This window comes from Rhincodon typus, chromosome 42 (genome assembly GCF_021869965.1).
Source record: "Rhincodon typus isolate 14 chromosome 42, sRhiTyp1.1, whole genome shotgun sequence".
Classification (NCBI taxonomy): domain Eukaryota; kingdom Metazoa; phylum Chordata; class Chondrichthyes; order Orectolobiformes; family Rhincodontidae; genus Rhincodon; species Rhincodon typus.
In genome coordinates this window covers 11,068,608-11,089,687 of record NC_063373.1, presented here as the reverse complement: position 1 = coordinate 11,089,687, position 21,080 = coordinate 11,068,608, and the positions used below count along the sequence as shown (strand labels likewise).

Genomic DNA, 21,080 nt, shown 5'->3' with positions numbered 1-21,080 from the left:
ATCTGTTGTTTTAAAATTTCTTCAAAAAGTCAAGCATTAATTTGTCTAGCCAGACAGCAGATTTTCGAAATGGTAGTTGATCAGCACATTATTGGTGTATTCAAGTGAAGTAGATTTTGTCAGAGATGGTCACAATCCAACCAACAATGCACAAAGTGAAAACTTATGTGTATTTTGGCAATCTGAAACAAAACAGAATAGGAATGCTGGAAATACTCAGCAGGCCAGGACGAATATCCAGAGAGACAATCAGATGCAGTTTTGAATCACTGGCTTAATTAAAGATCTTCCATGAAAATACTCTCAGCAGCAGAATACATCCCCACGTATTCTAATCCAATATTTATTAAAGAACAAGTGTTCTAGTTTATGGTTTTAGCAAAGATTTGTAGCTCAGGGTGTGGGTGAGGTTGTTGAATTACTCCACAAGCTGACTTGTTTCCATTCAGACGTTTCGTCACCATATTAGGTAATATCAACAGTGAGGCCTTCGATGAAGCAATGTTGTTCTCCTCCACTTAGAATTTCTACTGTCCTGTCTGTTATGGTGTGCAGTGTCATTTCCGGTTTTATTCTGTATGGGTTTGTATATGGGGCCCAATTCTATATACTTGTTGATTGCTTTGTGTGTTGGGAACCATGCCTCTATGATTTCCCGTGCATGTGTATGTTTGGCTTGGGCTACTATGGTTACATTTTCCCAGTTAAACTGATGGCCTTCATTGTTTGTGTGTACTGGTAGTAATGAACGTTTGTCGTGTCGTTTTGCTGCTAGTTAATGTTCATGTATTCTGATGGCTAGTTTCCTTTCTGTCTGTCCAATGCAATGCTTGTGGCAGTCCGTTGCATGGTATTTTGTAAACTACGTTGTTTCTGCATGTTGTGTGAAAGTCGTCTTTAATCCTTGTGAAAAGTTGCTGTGGGCTAGTGTGCTACCATGATTCCTAGTGGTCGTAGGAGTCTCATTGTCAGATCTGATATGTTCTTGATGTAGGGCAGTGTGGCCAGTGTGTTAGGGCGTACTATGTCTTCTTGTTGTTGGCACCTGTGGATTAAGTTGTGGGATATCTGTTCATAGCGGAGATTTTGTATAGGTGCTCTTCTTCTTTTCTGTGTAGTTCTGGACTGTTGCAAAGAGTGGTGGCCTATTTAGATAATGTCTTAATACAGCTTTGTTTGTGGACATTGGGGTCGTTGCTGTGGAAGTAGAGGATTTGTCAGTGTGCGTTGCTTTTCTGTATACTGAGTTTTGGGAGACCTGTCAGTCATATCTTCAACTCTGATGTCCAGAAACAGAAGCTGATTATTGTTTTCTTCTTCAATGGTGAATTTGATGAGGTGGTGGGTCTCTTTTAGTTTGGTGAGTTTAATAATGACATTTGACAGCATTATTCACGTCAATTGACATCCCAGTAGCCAAAGAAACACTGGCCATATTACTAGAGGTAGCAGGAACGTAGACCAGCAGCTCCATCATCAATGACAATGGCACACCCAATAGGTCAACGTAACTGTAGTAGCCCAAGCCAAATATAGACATGCATGGAAATTCCTTGAGGCATGGTTCTCAACCTACAATGCAATCAACAAATGTATAGAATTGGGCCCCATATACAAATCCATACAGAACAAAACCAGAAATGGCACTACTTACCATAACAGACCAGGCATTTTAAACTCCCAGCGGAGTAAAACAATATCGCTTCATCCGAGGTTGCACTGATGATGTTACCTAGCATGGTGATGAAATGTCTGAACGAAAACAAGCCAGCTTGGCAAGTAAGTCAACAACCTCAAGTGTTCTACCTCATTACCTTCTACTGATGGTCCCACCTTTTAGAATGCAATTATTTGAAAATGGACTCGGCTAATTATCAGTATGTTAATGTTAGCATTTGAGCAAAATAAGTTTATCCTGGTAATGTATTATTGTTCATGACTTTTAAGAGGATTTTGCCAGTGTTCAGTGTGGCCATCATGAGAACTTTAATATGAGAATTTATAGGCCTCTTGGATCACCTTAAAGGCAATGTGGATTATTCTTTCTCAAACTTGAATATTTTAGAGCCCCTCAATGAATCAAATATGATTTCAAGTTGAAGTCTGGTTTTCTTCAAATTTAATACAGGATGCCACCCTACCAGTCTCTCTCTCTCTGTCTGTCTCTTTCTCTGTTTATTATGTAGCTATCTGAAGAACATTCTCTCTAAGCCAATTTCACAGTCAAACACAATCATCAAACTACAAGTATTGGAAGACAATCAAATCCATTTGAGATGAAGTGCCTTTATATGATCAACTCTTCAAAAAATTGAACTTACGGACTGTTATGTTTTTACCACCAGTGTCATAAGTGAAGTTAGAAGCTGCTGTTATGGGTTTATTATTTTGGCTTTGATGTCTATTGTAATGTCTAGTCATTGCAATGGTTGTTTCTGCCCAAAGGCGTCCTCACGATTGCAATAACAGTGCAACAGAACATTTAAGTCAAAACAATCCCGCCCCTCAAATCCATCCATCTCCACATCTATCCATCTACCTATTTGTATACACATCTACCTGTCTATCGACTGATCTGTCCATCTACCTGGACAATAATTGTGCTTATTTAAGAAAAAAAAATGCATTTACTGCCCTCTGCTTCTGAAAGACTTTCAACTTGAAGCAATATTTTTCTTTCTTCCATGGTTGTTGCTACCTGTTGAAGATTTCCAGCATATGTATTTCTGCCACAGCACCAAGGGTGCACGTCACTCACAAATAGACTCACTGACAGTGCCAGGGCATCAAATGATAATATTAAGAATGCTAGCTTTGCCGTTGCCCAAACAAAGCAGAGGGCTGCTCTCTAATTGGCAGGAGACTACAGGTGGTGGCTTAAACTGAAGGTCACCACAGCTCAAGAGAGGAGGCAGGGTAAGATGGAATGCCTTTTATGGCAAATTCAGCTGATGCAGGAATCGCACCCAAGCTGTTCGTGTTAACATAATGAACCAACTCCCTAGTAAACTGCGCTACCTGACCTCAGTTTGCTTTTACATTATCAAGACAACCCTTTTCAGCAAAGATTATCAACACAGTTCAGGCTGATGAAGGGTCTAGGCCCAAAACGTCAGCCTTCCTGCTCCTATGATGCTGCTTGGCCTGCTGTGTTCATCCAGCTCTGCACCCTGTTGTCACAGTTCAGGCTATCCTTTTTTAGATATATGTGCTATGTAGTCAAAAGTAAGTTTTTGCATCCAGTGCATCTATTGTCTCTGTATGTCTTGTTTGTGGTGATTCAATGAATAATGCATTATCAAGAAATAAAGTAAATGCAATTCTCAACGTCCAAAGTGGAGAAATTGTTGCAATATTTCATTTACAGAATCATCTGTGGTGGGGAAAAATAAGTTTATAAAGCTTTTAAGAAGAAAGTCATCACCCAATATGGCATTTGCAGAAATGACCTTTTAGTTATGTTTAGCGTAAGGCATCAATCAACCAACACGCACTCTGCTGAAACACGTTGTCACATGTGAAACAACACATCAAGCCTGGTGAAGATTTTAATATCCATATCAATGGCTACTAATAGCAAAATTTTGTAAAAAGAGCCTAAGTTTTTTTTTGTACAGTAACTGCACCTAACAGTAATGGTAACAGAAACAAATCTATTTGTTCAATGACTGTAACTAATTGTGAAGTCATCTAATTGTGACCCTGGTGTGTTATAATCAAATATAATTATGGACATTTTTAAAAATGATATAAAGAGATTGCATGTAAAATCATAAACAGACATCACTGTCTCTGAGAGAAATGCATGTACCGCCAAGAGGTCTCGCTTATGCTATTTTTTACACAGTGCTTGCAGCTATTGCGGTCCCAGGTAAAGTACTGTAGATTATATTACAGAGATTTAGAGGTTATGCTATGCTCGTACAATTTGGTGGTTAGACTCCATCTGTAAGATTTCCTTTAGCTGTAGATGCCATGTCTCAGAAAGATAAACAATAAAGATGTTCAAAATGGTTGAAAAAATGATTGCATGACTTATTGATTTCACCTGATACAGGGATATAAATGCGCGTCATTTTTAAATTGCATTTTAGAAATTCATGAATTTGAGTGCCACTCAATAGAGTCCAATTTATTACTCTTTCTAAATGGCCTTGGAGGAGGTGTTTGTGAACTGCAATATTTAGCTCTTCCTATCACTTAGATACATCCAAAGTGATGTTCAGGAGTGTCTTCCAGGAATATGGCCACACACTCGCATAGTTTCAAGTCAGGATTCTCTGTGGTTAGAGAGGGATCTTGCAGTTAATGGGTTCCCATTCACCTGGTGCATTTGCTCTCCTTGTTGACTGTATTTTCAGGTATGGAACGAGCTAAGGAGACTTAGTGAGTTGCTGCAGTGAAGCTTGTGGAGGGTAGACATTTCTAAAATTAAGCATATTTTGTAGTAAGACTGACGATTGTTTCATTGCATACTAATTAATTTGTTTGTTTTGAGAGTCCTAGATTCATTTGTTAACATCTTTCCAGAGAAACTGATCATTCAGATTTATGACTAGATCTGTCAGTGCATTTTTTTCTAATATATTGAGATCATTCCCATTGTTTCATAGCAGCACACGTTTTCAAACTTATCTTAAATTGTGTGTGGAATAATCAATGATTTACTGAATTCATTGTGAATTCATTAATTGTTTCAAATCATTTGGGATGTTTCTGCAATAAGAACAAAGAACAAAAAACAAAGAAAATTACAGCACAGGAACAGGCCCTTCAGCCCTCCAAGCCTGCGCCGATCCAGATTCTCTATCTAAACCTGTCGCCTATTTTCCAAGGATCTGTATCCCTCTGCTCCCTGCCCATTCATGTATCTGTCTAGATACATCTTAAATGACGCTATCGTCCCGCCTCTACCACTGGCAACGTGTACCAGGCAGCCACCACCCTCTGCATAAAGAACTTTCCACGCATATCTCCCTTAACCTTTTCCTCTCTCACCTTGAAATCGTGACCCCTAGTAATTGAGTCCCCCACTCTGGGAAAAAAAGCTTCTTGCTATCCACCCTGTCTATACCTCTCATGATTTTGTAGATCTCAATCACATCTCCCCTCAACCTCCGTCTTTCTAATGTAAATAATCCTAATCTACTCAACCTCTCTTCATAGCTAGCACCCTCCATACCAGGCAACATCCTGGAGAACCTACCCTGCACCCTCTCCAAAGCATCCACATTCTTTTGGTAATGTGGCGACCAGAACTGTACGCAGTTTTCCAAATGTGGTTTAACCAAGTCCTATACAACTGTAACATGACCTGCCAACTCTTGTACTCAATACCCCGTCCGATGAATGAAAGCATGCCGTATGCCTTCTTGACCACTCTATCGACCTGCGTTGTCACCTTCAGGGTACAATGGACCTGAACACCCAGGTCTCTCTGTGTATCCATTTTCCCCAGAGCTTTTCCATTTACCGTATAGTTCGCACTTGAATTGGATCTTCCAAAATGCATCACCTCGCATTTGCCTGGATTGAACTCCATCTGCCATTTCTCCGCCCAACTCTCCAATCTATCTATATTCTGCTGCATTCTCCGACAGTCCCCTTCACTATCTGCTATTCCACCAATCTTAGTGTCATCTGCAAACTTGTTAATCAGACCATCTATACCTTCTAATAAGGCGTTTTCTTGTCTGTACGGAGTTAATTTTATTTTTATTTGTCCGTAGTATTTAGTCTATTCCAATTTCAACTTAGTTATTTGTATATTTCCTAATGCTACAAGCATAAAAGCTGTGATATCGTTGTGTAAGATTAGGATTATTTTTAATGTCCAGTGAATGAGACTATTTAAAATGTCTATAAAGTTTATATAATGCAGATCACGCATAACACATCTCGAAATCTATTCTTAGCTATTTGTCTCTTTTATCTTACAGTTAATTTAGTGGCAATTGTGATCCTCTCGAGAGGAAGGTGTGGTCTCTCTAAATGTATAACACGGTACCTGGTATCTATGGCAATTACAGATCTTCTGGTCATTATCACTGCTGTGATATTAAACCGCATTCCTGGTATTTATTTTCCAGGCAGCTTTCTGTCCATTACTCCCATGTGTAGCATGAGCACAACATTGATTTATGCCTCTAGAGACAGTTCTGTGTGGCTAACAGTCGCTTTCAGTTTTGATCGGTTTGTAGCAATTTGTTGTCTTAAGCTGAAAATAAAATATTGCACTGAGAAAATATCAACTTTCGTGATAGTAATGGTGTGTGTCCTGGGTTGTTTGAAAAATATCCCATGGTATTTTCTTCATGAACCCATCTACACAATTTCCAATGTCCCATGGTATTGTAGAATAAAAGGTATACGTTACACTTCAGTTGCATGGAGAGTATTTGATTGGTGTGACCGTATTTTAACTCCATGTCTGCCGTTTCTTCTGATTCTTCTATTCAATGTTTTCACTGTCAGGCACATTCTTGCAGTCAATAGATCCCGAAAAAGACTCATGGTCCGCAAAAAGGAATGCAGTCAACATGATCCCGAAATGGAGAGCAGGAGAAAGTCCATTGTTTTACTCTTTGCCATCTCTGGCACTTTCATCTTGTTGTGGATGACATACATTATACGCTTTATATATGACCGATTTGCAACTGTCAATAAAATCAATGGTTTTCATGACCCCAAATTCATTTTTCGTGAATGTGCAAATATGCTTCAGCTTTTGAGCTGTTGTACAAACACTTTTATTTATGCCGTGACTCAGACTAAATTCAGGAAGCAATTAATTAATATGTTGCGATGTCCACTGAATCTAATGAGTAACTTTCTTAAGTAATGAAATGAAAAACATTCAACAATATCTCGCTGAGTATCCTTTTTTGGCGTTAGATGTTGGAAACCAAAGGTTTTGTTCTTTTTTTGTTTTGTTTTCAATTGATTGCTCGTGTGTGCTCGTGCAACAGAATTTATGAAATATTCTTGTACTGGAAACAATATATAAAAAGAATGTTTGCTGTCACATGAACTGCCTCTGCCTGAGAAAGAAACATTGCAATTTCCTGAAGGATGACGTTCTGTCGCAATGACCTGATTGTTACATTTTCCAACAAACTCCTGTCCCAAAAGCGGTAGCATGTGATTTACTGTCGATGAGGCAGCCAAATTTCAGTATCTAATTACGACCGTTGCAAGGGTTGGATAGAGTTGCTCTTCGACAGTCTAGAATTTTTCGAAGATCTTGATTCCAAAGTCCAACAGCTGTTTCATCCTGCGACAATTCAAGCTGTCTTTACTTTACAATTGTACAATTTGAAATAACTTGTTTGTTGATTCTGGAATAAAGATGTCTTCACACTAGAATCGGTTTAATGGGTGTTTCATGAGCAATAAACATTTGCAAGGCACTGTTCAGAATGGAAAGAAACTTCTTTTTTCTGAAAAAATGCCTTAATCCATTAACAGTAGCTCACAGTTTGGGTTTAGTCTTCAGTTCTTCATGCGACGTATTTAACATTCCATTCTTTTTATTCAGAGAAGATAACATGCCTGGCAGCTTTCATGAAAGTACGCCTGGGTCATAGAATCCTCCAGTGTGGAAGCAGGCCATTCGGCCCATTAAGGCCACACTGATCCTCCGAAGAGCATTTCACCCAGATACACTCCCACTGCCCTATCCCTAACCCTGCATTTCCCATGGGTAATCTATCTAACTTATACACAATGGACAATTTCTCATGGTCAGTCCATCTAACCTGCGCATCTTTGGAATGTGGGAGGAAACTGGAGCACCCAAAGGAAATGGACGCATACAAAAGGAGAATGTTGAAACTCCATTCAGACAGTTGCCCGATGGTGGAATTGAACCCGGGTTCCTGAAATTGTAAGATACTAGTGCTAACCACTGAGCCACTGTGCCCACCCCCACCCACCAGCAGGTCATGCATAGCACAGACAATATTGCACCATGCAATCACTAACTGATTGCTTTTCTCATGTTACACGACCATTTTCATAATCTTGATTCAGCAGCTTTGATATTTTTTATACACTATCATTAATTATGGACATAATAGGTAATTTCACGGTGTCCTATCAGACAGAAGAATAGCGAATAATGCCATTAAGGATGTTACATACAATTATCACCAGGAAACCAAAATAAAAATGCAATGAGTACCAATATTCTGAGTCAGTAGCATACATAAAGCATGGAGAATGAATTAATGGTTTAGGGACAACTTGGAAGTTCCGCTTTGTATATGCTAAGGACAGAAATCTAAAAATCATTTCCTACATTGCGGACACTATCACATCTTAGTGATTTTTGTAACCTAGGGTCAATTTTTTTAAAAATTCGGTTAACAAGAGGTAAGATTTAACAGATTAAGTATTGGGTTCTTAAAGAGCATTAGTTAAATTGTGACACTGTGTAACACAATATCATGTACCCTCACTGAAAGAGAGCCTGGTTAACATGTCATAACAAATGCAGAAGTCTGTGGAGAAAGTGGGCAGCGTGACATGGAGACCTTTGTGTACGTGCAATGGGGATAAAACTCAAAACCGTACTGAGAGATACAATCTGTCTGTTTCTTTTTGGCACCCAAATTTTGGATGTGTCCTGGGCACATAAAAATAATTAATTGCCAGTTTTAAGTAGAGTTGGGTAGTTAAGCTGCAGTATCATTTCGTATCAATCCACGTAGCAGTGGAGAGAGACAACTACCAATGAAACGAGGAGATCGAGGCCTATTACAGATCTGCTGAATCTCCTCCTTTCTTATTCAATTGGAAAAGAAAAGACATTCACAGGATTGAGGTCCCAGATTATCGAAGATCCAATGATATGACGTAAAAGAAGACTAGCTGAGATGCAGCCTGAAGAATTCCCATCCACCACTATCCTCCTCCACTTGCCCAAACTCGCCCTCACTTTTAACAACTTCTCCATTAACGCCTCTCACTTTTTTCAGCTCAAAGGGCAGCAAGGTAACTCAATGTTTAGCACTGCTACCACATAGCGCCAAGGACCCGCGTTCAATTCTACCCTCAGGAGATTGTCTGTGTGGAGTTGCACATTCTCCCGGTATCTGCATGGGTTTCCTCCGGGTGCTCCGGTTTCCTCCCACAGTCTAAAGATGCAGAGGCTAGATAGGTTGGCAGTGATTAATTGCCCATAGTGTCCAGGGATGTTTAGGTCAGGTGGGTTAGCCATAGGGGAATGAGTCAGTGTGGGATGCTCTTCGGAGCGCGGTGCGGACCTGCTGAGCCTAATGGCCTGTTTCCACACTGCAGGGATTCTATGAAAAGTATGGCCATGGGAACCAGTATAGCCTAAGTTATAGTTGACTCTTTGTAGAGTATGTAGCCTATCGCACTCCTACTCAGAACCCTCCCCACAAAGGTTTCTCAGATAAATTGAATACATCGTTCGTGCCACTTCCTTCTCTTGCCCGGAATTGGAAAGCCAATTATCAATTTTGTTTCAAATTTCCACCTGTTCTCACCTTCATCTGGTCCAACTCTGTTTTCCCTCTCCCCTTCCTTGACATCTCTATTTCAATTTCTGGGGATTGGCTGGCCACCGACAAGCACTACAGACCCACTGATTCCCACAGTTAACTGGACTATACATCCTAACACGCTGCTTCCTACAATGTCTCCATTCCATTCTACCGGTTTCTCAGCCTCGATAGCATCTATTCAATGAGGCCAGCTTCAAAAACGAGGCCTCTGAAATTTCCACCATGTTTTTCGCTATGGACTAGACCAGACCCACAGCCCCGCCCACACCTCCAAGAATAAATATACATTAAGAAGTTAGCCTAGGCCCATTTTTAAATATTTATTTAAAGACAAGTGTAAGGCGTGTTGCAGATGTAAATGGATTGAATAAAGTTACTAGATTTCAAACAAAGCAGACTTTATTCTTACAATGTGGTTAAAATACAAATGGAAAGAAGAACGGGTATAATTTTAACTTTATTGAAATACTTACCAAGATAATATATGAGTTATTCACTCATCATCAACTGTTCTAATACAGGCAATATGGTGCAAACTCATCTTGGCATTTTAAGGAAAAGCTTTATTCTCGGTTGTTGTCTTTCTCCAGTCCAGCCGAAGAAAAGACTAGAAAAAAAAGCAGACTGCCTGTTTTATTTCTAAGAGACAAAACTTCCTAAGTCTTCACTAGCAGCAGAAAGAGAGAGAGAGCTCTGTCTATTTTTTTCAGCAATTAGTTAACGCAAATCAAACTGAAAGCAAAACCCAATGTCCCTTGGTTCTCTATGAGCCAAATCATCCATAATCTGCTGCCTGTCTGTTCACTCACAAGTCCAGATCCCCTGTCACCCCTATGGTCACTGACCAACACTGGCTTCGGTCAAGCAAGTCTAAGTCAAAAGTTGTCATTCTTATTTTCAAATCATTCCCTGTCCTTGCCCGTTATCAGAGACAATTGGATCAGGAGCAATGGAGAGATTTCAAAACAAACCAGGAAGGGCTTTTTCCTGATAATCTGGCGATTACATAGTTCGATCGATTTCTCGATAACGTTCCAGCCAGATTCTCTGTCGGCAATAACAAGATATTACAATGTGGGCTCTTTCCACGGTTTACTGGTTATCACGTTTGAGTCACAGCCGTGATATACTCGGTTTAAAGTGCGCAACTGCATAGAGAAGCACATTTAAACTTAAGAGTGAGGAAATATTCAATCAGTAACTTTTGTTAAATATTAACTGAATACAGCGTCAGACAGCCGGGTGGTACTTTCTTTTCTGCTCAACAGTTCTGTCCACAATCAAACCCAAATGAATCCGCTCCAATTAGCTCTATTTCCCAGCTCTGACGGTTCAGAAAGCTAATCTCAAAGGTCACATTACGGCTAAATACTGCTAATTGGGGAATATGATTAAAGGTTCCAGTAATGTCACCTCCCTTAATGAAATAGGGAGTAAACCACGTTTCAGGCGGGGAAACAACCTTATCACTGATTCTCTCTTACCGGTCCCATGCTCATTGAGACAGGGACAAGCAGCAGGATTGTACCCCGCAACCATTAATTCCTCACTGCCAGCCGAAAACAACCACTGCAGCTCAAATCAGTAGCTTTCTGCTCACCCTGGAATGCAAGATCCTCCAACCCGGACCAGACTTCCCAGGAAAAACAAGGAAATTATATCCTGCTCAGTAAACTTCCGTGCATCTTTGATACAATCTCCAAGTGAGTGAAACTTTATCTGAGCTTCAATCGTGAATCCTCTACTAATCGGACTTGTGGAAACTTGCTCTACATGAACGTTTCTTCTCACGAGGAAGTAGGGAATATACTTTTAATGTTGGTAGCGGATGCAGCAGATTCTTTCTGTCCTTAGAAGGTTTTTAACCAAATTGTGAAAATGTGGTCAGCAAAATATCAAACAGCTAAATTTGCTGACGCACAAAACAAAGAAAGTTCTTAAAGTATTGAAGGTGACTGGACAGAGAAATGAACATATCTTTCAGTCCCGTAGCAGAAAAATGAATGAATTTATTAAGCAGATTCCCAGTATGTTCACCCTTTCGGAGAGAGTGGAATGGTCTCTTGTGGCACAATGGTAGTGTCCCTACTCCGGACTTTGAGGTCTGGGCTCACGTCCCACCTGCTCCAGAAGTGTGTAATAACATCTCTGAACATGTTGATAGCAAAGCAATAAGTCAGAGTGACTATGGATTATATGGGATACTTAAAGATGAGGATAGTAATATTAGAATATCATTTTTAAACATTAAATCCTGGAACATGTGCTGAAAATGGATTGCAATTTTCTGGAAAATTTACAGCCGAGAAGTGGAAGATGTGCATGGTATTACTGATGATTGAATCAAAGCATTGGAACATGGCGATTCAGATCCAGCTGAGTCTCATTGTACAAACTAGCATTTTCCTCATTGTAAAGTGGGCTACGAAGGCACACTTGCACGTGTCTGTTTACTCGGTTGGTAAAGCATGAAACTCTCAAACGGTGATGAGTTCAAGTCCTACGCTGAGCACATCTGCCTGTTAACAACACATTCCTTAGTGGGGACCTGCTCTGTCTTTTGCCTGGCTGTCACCGTGTTCACACTGATTCCTTGCCCTGCCTCATTTGTGAATATCCCAGCTTACTGAAAACTGCTTCCATTTCAGTACAATCGGACGAGACAAATCTCTGGGCCTAACGTACACTGTGTAATACTACGTTCAAAGGACAAGGTACTCTCAAGGCCCAGGACAAACAAAACTGCTCTGAGCGACAGAATGTGAATTGATTCTTCCTGGGAATCTAATGTGGTGTGAGCACGTTGAACACAAGCCAGACCTAATCAACTGGTTCAGAAGATTGGAGAAGATAAATTAAGGAAATTTCCCTTAATATTATCCCAGTCACAATCAATATTCCCCTTCCTCTGTGATCTGTGGGAGTTTCATCGATGAAATGTTTATTCCCTGTAGTGGACAGGTACGGTCGTGAATTTTCAGTGTAAGACAGAAGTGATCTGAATAAACCGGGAAGTAAAACATTCCAAGAGCAGAGAGAGCTGATTGCTCCAGAATGGTTTCCACATCTTCTGTTTCCTTACTTGCTCCATTCAAATCTCCTACTGTATCTCACCATCTTGTCTTTTGTTATTTAATGCTGACTCCCTTTACCAGTTTCTGGATGCTTCAAAATAGTTCCATCTTTCACTCTTTCCACTACTGATGGAAGATCATCGAACTGAACTGTTTTTTTTTCTTTCTTTTTCTCTCTCCACGGATGCTGCCTGAGCCGCTGAGTAGTTGTGGCATTTTCTGATTCTAAAGTCAGGAATCATTCTGTAACAAGTGCAATAAAGAAGGTCTGTGATAGGCTGCAAGGCAAGAGGGATTAACCAACCCAAGTAAAGTCGCTATTCAAATATATCAACCACCCACAACAATCATCTCAGGAGTCCTGGGATCTGGAAATAAGTACTACGGTGAGGACACATATAAGCCATGACTTTGTTGTAGATAAGTTGAAAATGTCAAACAGTCTCCTTCTGGTCATTGTTTTATTGTGTTTTTTATTCAGTATCATTACCATTCAAGGCAATGAGTAAAGTGAATTGGCCTGGCTAAGTGGTTTGATGCGAGTCATTACTGTTTCAGTCGCTGTGAAAATGTGGATTGAAGTCCCACTACACTAAACCTTTCAGGTTAATTGCTAACCAGGCACTCTCAACGTCATCTTTACGATTCTCAAGCAGCAGCTGCAGCTTGTGGAGTTCCCTCTTGGCAGAATGAACGAGATCACGTATTTTACATTGCAGGGTGACTGGGAAAAGATGGGTACCGACAGGACTAACCGAGATGCTGTTGTCTCTGCAGAGGCCATTCCCGGATTTAAAATAAAAATCCGAAAACACCAGTGTAAATGGAAGACTGGCGTCCATTGGAGAACACTTCCTACCTCGCAGCCCAGTTTTCCGATTCACAGGATTCTCATGGTGCAGATGGAAGACATTCGGCCCAACATGCACTCTCTCTGAGCGTATTTACTTATTGCCAGTCTCCAGCCTTTTCCTCGTAAATCTGTTTCTGTAAAAAGAATTGTCCAATGCCCTCTTGAATGCCTCAATTGTGCCTTTGTCAGATCCATAGCGTGGCTTCATGTTAAAATGTTGCATGGGAACATGAATCAGGCTGAAAGGTAAAAAGATTTTACAGGCGCAACAAGGTACAAAGAGTTTTTATTCGTTCAGTGCATGTTCTGCAAGGACAAATCATAATGATTTTGCGGTTCTTTTCCTTGTGAAACAATCCAAGACTGTTTCTCATGGGCATTATATAACACTGTGCGAAACCAAGGCACACATTCGGGAAGGTGAGGAAAATCTCGGGCAAAGAGCTGCAGGAATTGTCCGAACAGTGGAAAATAGGTACCTCTTATTCAATCTCCAGGCTGAATTTCACTTGCCACTTCTCCGCCCACACATCCAAACCATTGCTGTCTTCCTGAATTCGACAGCCCTCCTCTTCATTATCAACTGCCTAGCCAATTTTTGGGTGATTTGCAAATGTCCTAATCGTGCCTCCCATATTTTGTCTAAATTATTTACGAATTCAGTAAACAACTAGAGAGCCAAAACAGCCCTGTCAAATACCAATACATTAATTCTATGCAGTCAATCATTGGTAATCCGGAATTCAAATCACCTTGTGTTTTCCTATTTCCATTCAGCGACCGCCGTTCATTGCATTTTCATTGGCAAATGGCGAACAAACCCACAAAACAAAAACTCAAGAAGCCACGGATATGTATATGCAAAGAAAGAAATTCTCATCTTTGTACGGTGCCTTTACCACCATTGGAATTGGAAAAAAAATTAGATGATTAATACTTTTGAAGTGGATTCGCCGTTATAATTTAGCGAAATCTGCATACTCTCGTAACCAATACTGTAATAAATGCTATATCATCAGTTCCCGTGATGGAGTAGGACACGGACACTTCTTTATTCAAACAGTGACATCAATTAGCAAATTCAGCCCCTTCTAAGCCTCTTGCTCCGTGTGAGTCCCAGTCAATATTGGGCAAGTTAAAGTCACCCACTATGACAGCCCTGCTGGTATTGCATATTTCTATAATCTGCCTACGTATTTGTTCCTCAATGTCTCAATGGCTGTTGGGAGACCTCTGGTATAATCCTATCAGAGTGATTGCACCCATTGTATTTTTGAACTCGACCCATATTGCCTCAGTGAATGAAGCCTCCAGTATGGCTTCTCTGAGTGCAGATGTGACATTCTCCCTGATTAGTAATGCAACTCCTCCACATCTTTTACCTTCTTCTCTATCTCTTCTAAAACATCGAAATCCTGGAACGTTGAGCAGCCATTCCTGTCCTTGTCTCAACCACGTCTCTGTAATGGCTACAACATAATAGTCCATGATCCAGGCTCTTAGCTCATCGGCATTATCTATGATACTCCTTACGTTGAAATAAACACACTTCAGCTCATTAGTATCATTATGTTCATTTACCTGTCACTGTATTTCCTTCCTTCCTGATTTATTGGTCCGAACACCTACGTTCTCTTCAATCTCTCCACTTGCTGACCTGCTGTTCTGCCTCACTGGTACGTGGCACTGGTAGAAAGCCAGAGATTACTACCCTCGAGGTTCTGTTTTTCAGCCTCTTTCCTAACTTCCTATACTCACTCTGCAGGACCTCATCCTTGTTTCCACCTGTGTCATTGGTACCAACGTGTGCAGCAGCATCTGGCTGCTCACCCTGCCACTTTAGAATTTCATGCAACTGCTCAGAGATGTCCTTGATTCAGGCACCAAGGAGGCAACATAGCATCCTAGAGTCTTGAGCATGGCTACGGTAACACTTGTCCATTCACCCAACGAGCAAGTCTCTTACTACTATGGCTCGTTTGGATATTACCCGTTGTTTCTCTACAACAGAGGCGATTGTGTTGTCATAGGCATGGCTGCTGATGTTATATTGCCATGAGAGGCTATCCCCCAAATAGTATCCAAAATGGTATAGTCGCCCGAGAGGGAAAGAGCCACAGGAGACTCCTGCACTACCTGCCTGCCTCTCCTGGCGGTCACCCATCAACCTGACTGAACCAGTGGTATGACCACCTCCCTGTATCTAACGTCTAACACACTCTCTGTTCCCGTGTGTCTGTATGTCCAACTGCCACTTCAATCAAACGATGTGGTTTGTGAGGAGCTGCGGCTGGTGACACTTCCTGTGGACATATTTGCCAACTAGACTGCTCCTTAACTCACACATTTGGCGCGAAGGCGCCACTACCATAACCACCATCTCTGCCCCTTTACACTAAGAAAATTCAAAGAATCTTAACTTGCCTTTACCTTGCTCTCCTTACTCAGTGAAGCCCAATATTCACATAAGCCTGGACTTATACCAACTAGCAGCACTAACTGGTCGCTTAAATTACAATGCAATCTTTACAAACCTTCTTAGCTACAACAAACTTCCAAACAGCCTCTCTCAATCTCTTTTTCTCCTCTTTTTGGTTTATTTGGAGGTGGGTGGGGCAAGGGTCAGTGGAAGATGGAAACATTACAGTAATGTAATGTTTTTGCCTCACTGTTTCTTGACACTGGGTTCTTCCTCACTCCACTAATCAGTCGTGGTGACTGAGTGGACTTCTTCCAGGATGCTCCTCAGCAAAGTTTCTCTGCCACCCACTATTGGATGCTCTTCCTCCCGCTTATCACCAAGAGGGCTCTTCCTCACTCTGCTGATCAGTCGTGGTGACTGAGCCGACTTCTTACAGAACTCACCTCAGCGAAGTCTCTCTGCCACACTCAAATTAAGAAGTAAAACATGGCAATCCTGCTGTTGGGAGTGCTGTGTACACTTTAAACAGTCAGGGTGAAATAGAGAGGCAGATATATAAGCGAAAGTCAGTTGGGTAATAATTGCATGAAATTTCAGCATTTACAGTATCAAATGGGAAAGCCAAATTGTGACAGTCGCAGCAGTAGTGGAATTCCTAAAATGTTCCCAGGAGGGCTTTTTCTGAGCCAGCACATAGGAAGCTGAACAGATTTGTGCAGAGTTGGAACCAATTTTACGAAAAAATGCCAGACAATTGGTAGAAGTGACATTTGGAGAGTATGTCAGTATAGTGACCATAAATCAGTTGGATGAAGCCATGGAAAAGGACGAAAGTGGGTTTGGGTGGAACAGAAATCAAGTATCTGAATTGGTGTAAGGAAATTTTATTGAGATAAGGCAGGATCTGGCCAAAGTGGACTGGGAGCACTCACCTGCAAGAGGGTCTACACTGGAAGAGTGGGAATAATTCAAAAGGGAAATAGAGACTGCATGGGGCCAAAATATTCCTATAAAGGTGAAAAGTGGGAATAAAAAATTCAAAGATCATGACACATCGAGGAGTGTACAGGATTGGATGGGAGGCTGAAGGAAGTTTCTGGTAAATAATAGGGGCTCAAAACTCCAGAAACCCCAGAAGTTTAGAGAAAGTGCAAGATTTGCTTGGCTAAAATTAGGAAAATGAAAACGGGTCGAAAATAATAACATGAATCAGTAAATAAGGGTATATCTAAAAGGCAATTTATAAGTGTAATCGGACAATTAACCAGGGAAAGAATATGATACATTTGACATAAAGTGACAAACAGTAGATCGAGCTCAAAGACTTAGATGAAGCTTTGAATGAGTACTGTTTCGAGTCTGAACTCATGACAGGGAACAACAATGTAGGGAGCGAAAGCATGTAACAGAACTATGATATATTTTAACACATTACTAGCAGTAGACATTAGATAACATCCCTGTCCCAAAATATCAGGCAAAGGAGGAGTTTGCAGGGACTACGGCATTAATTTTCCAATCCTCTATGTAAACTGATAGGTGCCAGAGAACTAAAGGACAGTTAATGTAATACTATTAAACACAAACTGAACAAGGAAATGATTGGTCAATGAGTCTGACACCAGTGACCTGGAAATTACTGGGAAATAAAAAGACATTTTGAGAGTCAGAATTAATCTTGACTTGGACAGATATGGATTAATCAATAATCGTCAGCCTGGCCTTGTCAGGGACGATATCATGGCTGACGGGCTGATTAGGTTTTCTGGGGAAGTGATTAGTTATATGACTGAGTATATTGCAATTTATTCTCCAGATGCACTTTTCACAAAGTCTCCCATGAAAGATTCGTAAAGAAGGTGAGAGTCTATGGTATCAACAGAAATTAGGCAAATCGAGCAAAAATAGGCCAATTGTCTGAAAACAGTAATCAATGTTTGAATGTTGCTTTTGTGGGTAGAATCCTGTGACCAGTGGCGTACCAGAGGGCTTTGTTGCTGGCTGTCTTGCTATTTGTAATGTATATTAAATATAGATATGAATGTAAAAGTTTGATCAGTAAGTTTGCAGATGAGGTGAGAACTCCTGATGTAGTAATTAGTGAGGAGCTTTGCCTTAGACTACGGAATGGTTTAAATGCGTCTGTCTGTTAAGTACAACAATTGAAAGTTGAGTATTATCCTGAAACGTATGATGTGAAGCATTTTTTTGGAAAACTAGCAAGGCAAAGAAATCCATGATGAATGATTGGACGCTATAAATGCAAAGGATAAGAGAGCCGTTTGTGTTCATGTTCACGATTCTTGAAAGTAATAGGACAGGTTTATTAAATACTTAATGTGACATATGGAATGCCTACTATATTAGTCGAAGAAGTGAATCCAAGGTTAAGGATAACATGATGGTGCTGTCGTACCTATGTGCCGTTCTGGTCAACACGTTGTAGAAAGAACGTGATTGCGCTGAAGCGGGTGTAGAGGGCGCTCACGAGAATGGTTTCTGGGCCCGAATGCTTCAGCTATGAAGGGAAACTGCATAGTATGATGTTTTCCTTCGAGCACAGACGGTGGAGAAGGACCTGATTGAGTTGTATCAAAATACGAAGTCCACAGATAAGGTAGACAGTTAAAAAAAAACGACTTTTTTTCCATTTCAGAGAGATCAATGACCACGATTCGTAGAGTTACGATGAATGGTAGCAGGTTTAGGGGGGACTTCGGGACACTTTTTCTTTCCACTTGAGTATGTGGCTATATCAGGAACTCTCTACATGCAAGCGTGGAGGGGCAATAATTACCATAGCATTTAAGACATATTTCACTGATCACTTGAAACACCAAGGCTACAGGCCACGTTGTGAAAATGGGTGTAGGGTCGTTCATCAATGGACGCAATGGTCTAAAATGCCTCTTTCCATGATGTGTGATTCTTTGAATCTATGACTTTATCATCCGATGACATGTAGACCAGACAGAGTAACAACATAAGAGAACATGATCAGTTGTGATAAACAGATAATAAGAACACAAGAACGAGGGGCAGGATGTTGTCCATCTCTGTGGGACAACAGTATATACATAGCTGAAGACATGGTGGGGACACTTGGAACTCTATTAAACTTAATTAATTTATTAAGTACTTAAGTATACGATAGACAGCTTTAACTACTAGAGATATATCAAACACCACCGTTTACTACCCAGAGTTCTGTAACCAATTGCAAATGCTATTAGCCGTGATAGTTGGCATTTGGCCAAGCTGGAGCTATCCTCAGCATTGTCACTGCACGTAGGGTATTTCTTCACAGTTGTTTGTCTCAAATTTACTGCTATAATCGGATGTTTCCCACGCTGCTTTTTATAAGTTGAGACCTGCCAAGTTGGCATTCTGATTTTGCTTGTGAAACCTTTTCAATTCCAAATGATTTTACTAGACATAACCAGCAAATCTCAATTTCCTTTGGTTTCTGCAAATCATTTTCCCTTTTATGTTCTCAGTAGTAACGTAGTTCCCTGATTGGTCTTCAATGCAGTTGGAATATCATTCTATTAATTCTTCCTAACTGCAGCTGGAACTTAGATGTGGCAAACTATTTCCCTTAGAGAACAGAGTTAGTAAGAACTGCTGATGCTGGAGTCAGAGAGAACACAGTGTGGAGCTGGAGGAGCACAGCAGGCCAGGCAGCATGAGAGGGGCTGGAAAGCTGACGTTTCAGAAAATTCAGAAGAAGGATCCTGACACGAAACATCACCTTTCCTACTCCTCTGATGCTGCCTGGCCTGCTGTGCTCCTCCAGCTCCATACTGTGTTATACCTGAGAGAACAACTTCCTACAATATCTTCTGAGTGGTTTATAGCTCATCTGTTCCTGTCTACTGTAAAGTCTCATATTGGTTCTCGTATCTTCGGCCTTATCCAAAAAGGGGTAGTGAATTCAACCCCTTGAGCCTGCTCTGCTATTTGATACGATCATGGTTAACCTTGTTTCAGCCTAGACACCACTTTCCCGTCTGGTCCCCACAATACTTCAATTCAATCCTGATTCAAAATCTGCCCATATCCAAATTAAATTTATTCAATGTCCCAGCATCCACATCATTTTGGGGGTAGTGGATTCCATAGGTTCACAATCCTTTGAGAGAAGAAAGTTCTCCTCATCTCTGTTATTTTTCTTTTTTACCCCTTATTCTGAAATATTGACCTCTTATTCTATGTTGCCCCAAATGAGGAAAAATCATTTCCACATCTACTTTGTGAATCCCTTTTAGCATCTTACTTGCCTCAATTAGATCTCCTTGCATTCTTCTAAACTCTAGAGAGTATAGGGCTAACCTGCTCAACGTCTCTTCAAAAAGCTAGCGCCAATTCTCTGGAATCGATCCAGTAAACCTGCTCTGAACTGCCTCCCTCTTTATGTACATGGACAAAATTTGTCCGCATTACTCATGCGGGTGATAGTTGAATGATGTATATTGAGGCGAACTTTGAATTTCACATTCTTTACCAATTTTAAATTTCAGCATCAACTATGAAAAGATTTAAACATGTTTCACCAGCATATTTTGAATCTCTACTGGGCCGAAGACTTCAACATACGCCATAGGATCCTTCTAACAACAATAAAGATACCAACAACATAGCTCGGTGCAAGAACAAAAACGACTTAAAATGTCACATGTAGAAACGCATGAAATAATGCATTTATAATTTAAAATGCTTGTTGAGTTATATTCACATATATATGCTGAGAAAAAGAAAATTAAAACGCGACATAGTCTAAGAGCTGTCGCAAACGAGGGTGGATACTGCGCCATATGAGAAAACACAAGGTCTTGTGAAATATAAATAAAGAGATAGCATTATGATCAGCTTAAATGTCTTCAATAGCATGGCCACATGGAGTAACAGGTTCCATGAGATTTACTAAAATCAACTGTGTCTGGCCCAATTGCAAAAAAAACTGAGAAAGGACCTACTTACGGAAATATGAACCAATGCAGTAATAAATGGAAAACGCCTATTCTAATAATTGGAATGTCATTGACAGCGAGTGGCATTTAGCAAAGCAAGCTAACTGCTCGGACATTGCACTTCATGCAATCGCAAACTCAATGTGGATAAATAATTCTGGTTCTCCTGTTTTCAGACTTTTCTGTTGAGATCACTGACACTTTTCTTTCGATATGGACAAAATTATTATC

The 21,080-nt window shown here is 40.5% G+C and overlaps 1 protein-coding gene across 1 annotated transcript; it reads left to right on the top strand.

Annotated features, from left to right (window-relative positions):
- Positions 1-6,016: 6,016 nt before the first annotated feature.
- Positions 6,017-6,841, top strand: LOC125487604 (probable G-protein coupled receptor 139). Its single transcript, XM_048619452.1, has one exon. The coding sequence runs from the start codon at positions 6,017-6,019 to the stop codon at positions 6,839-6,841; it is 825 nt and encodes a 274-aa protein (XP_048475409.1).
- Positions 6,842-21,080: the final 14,239 nt, after the last annotated feature.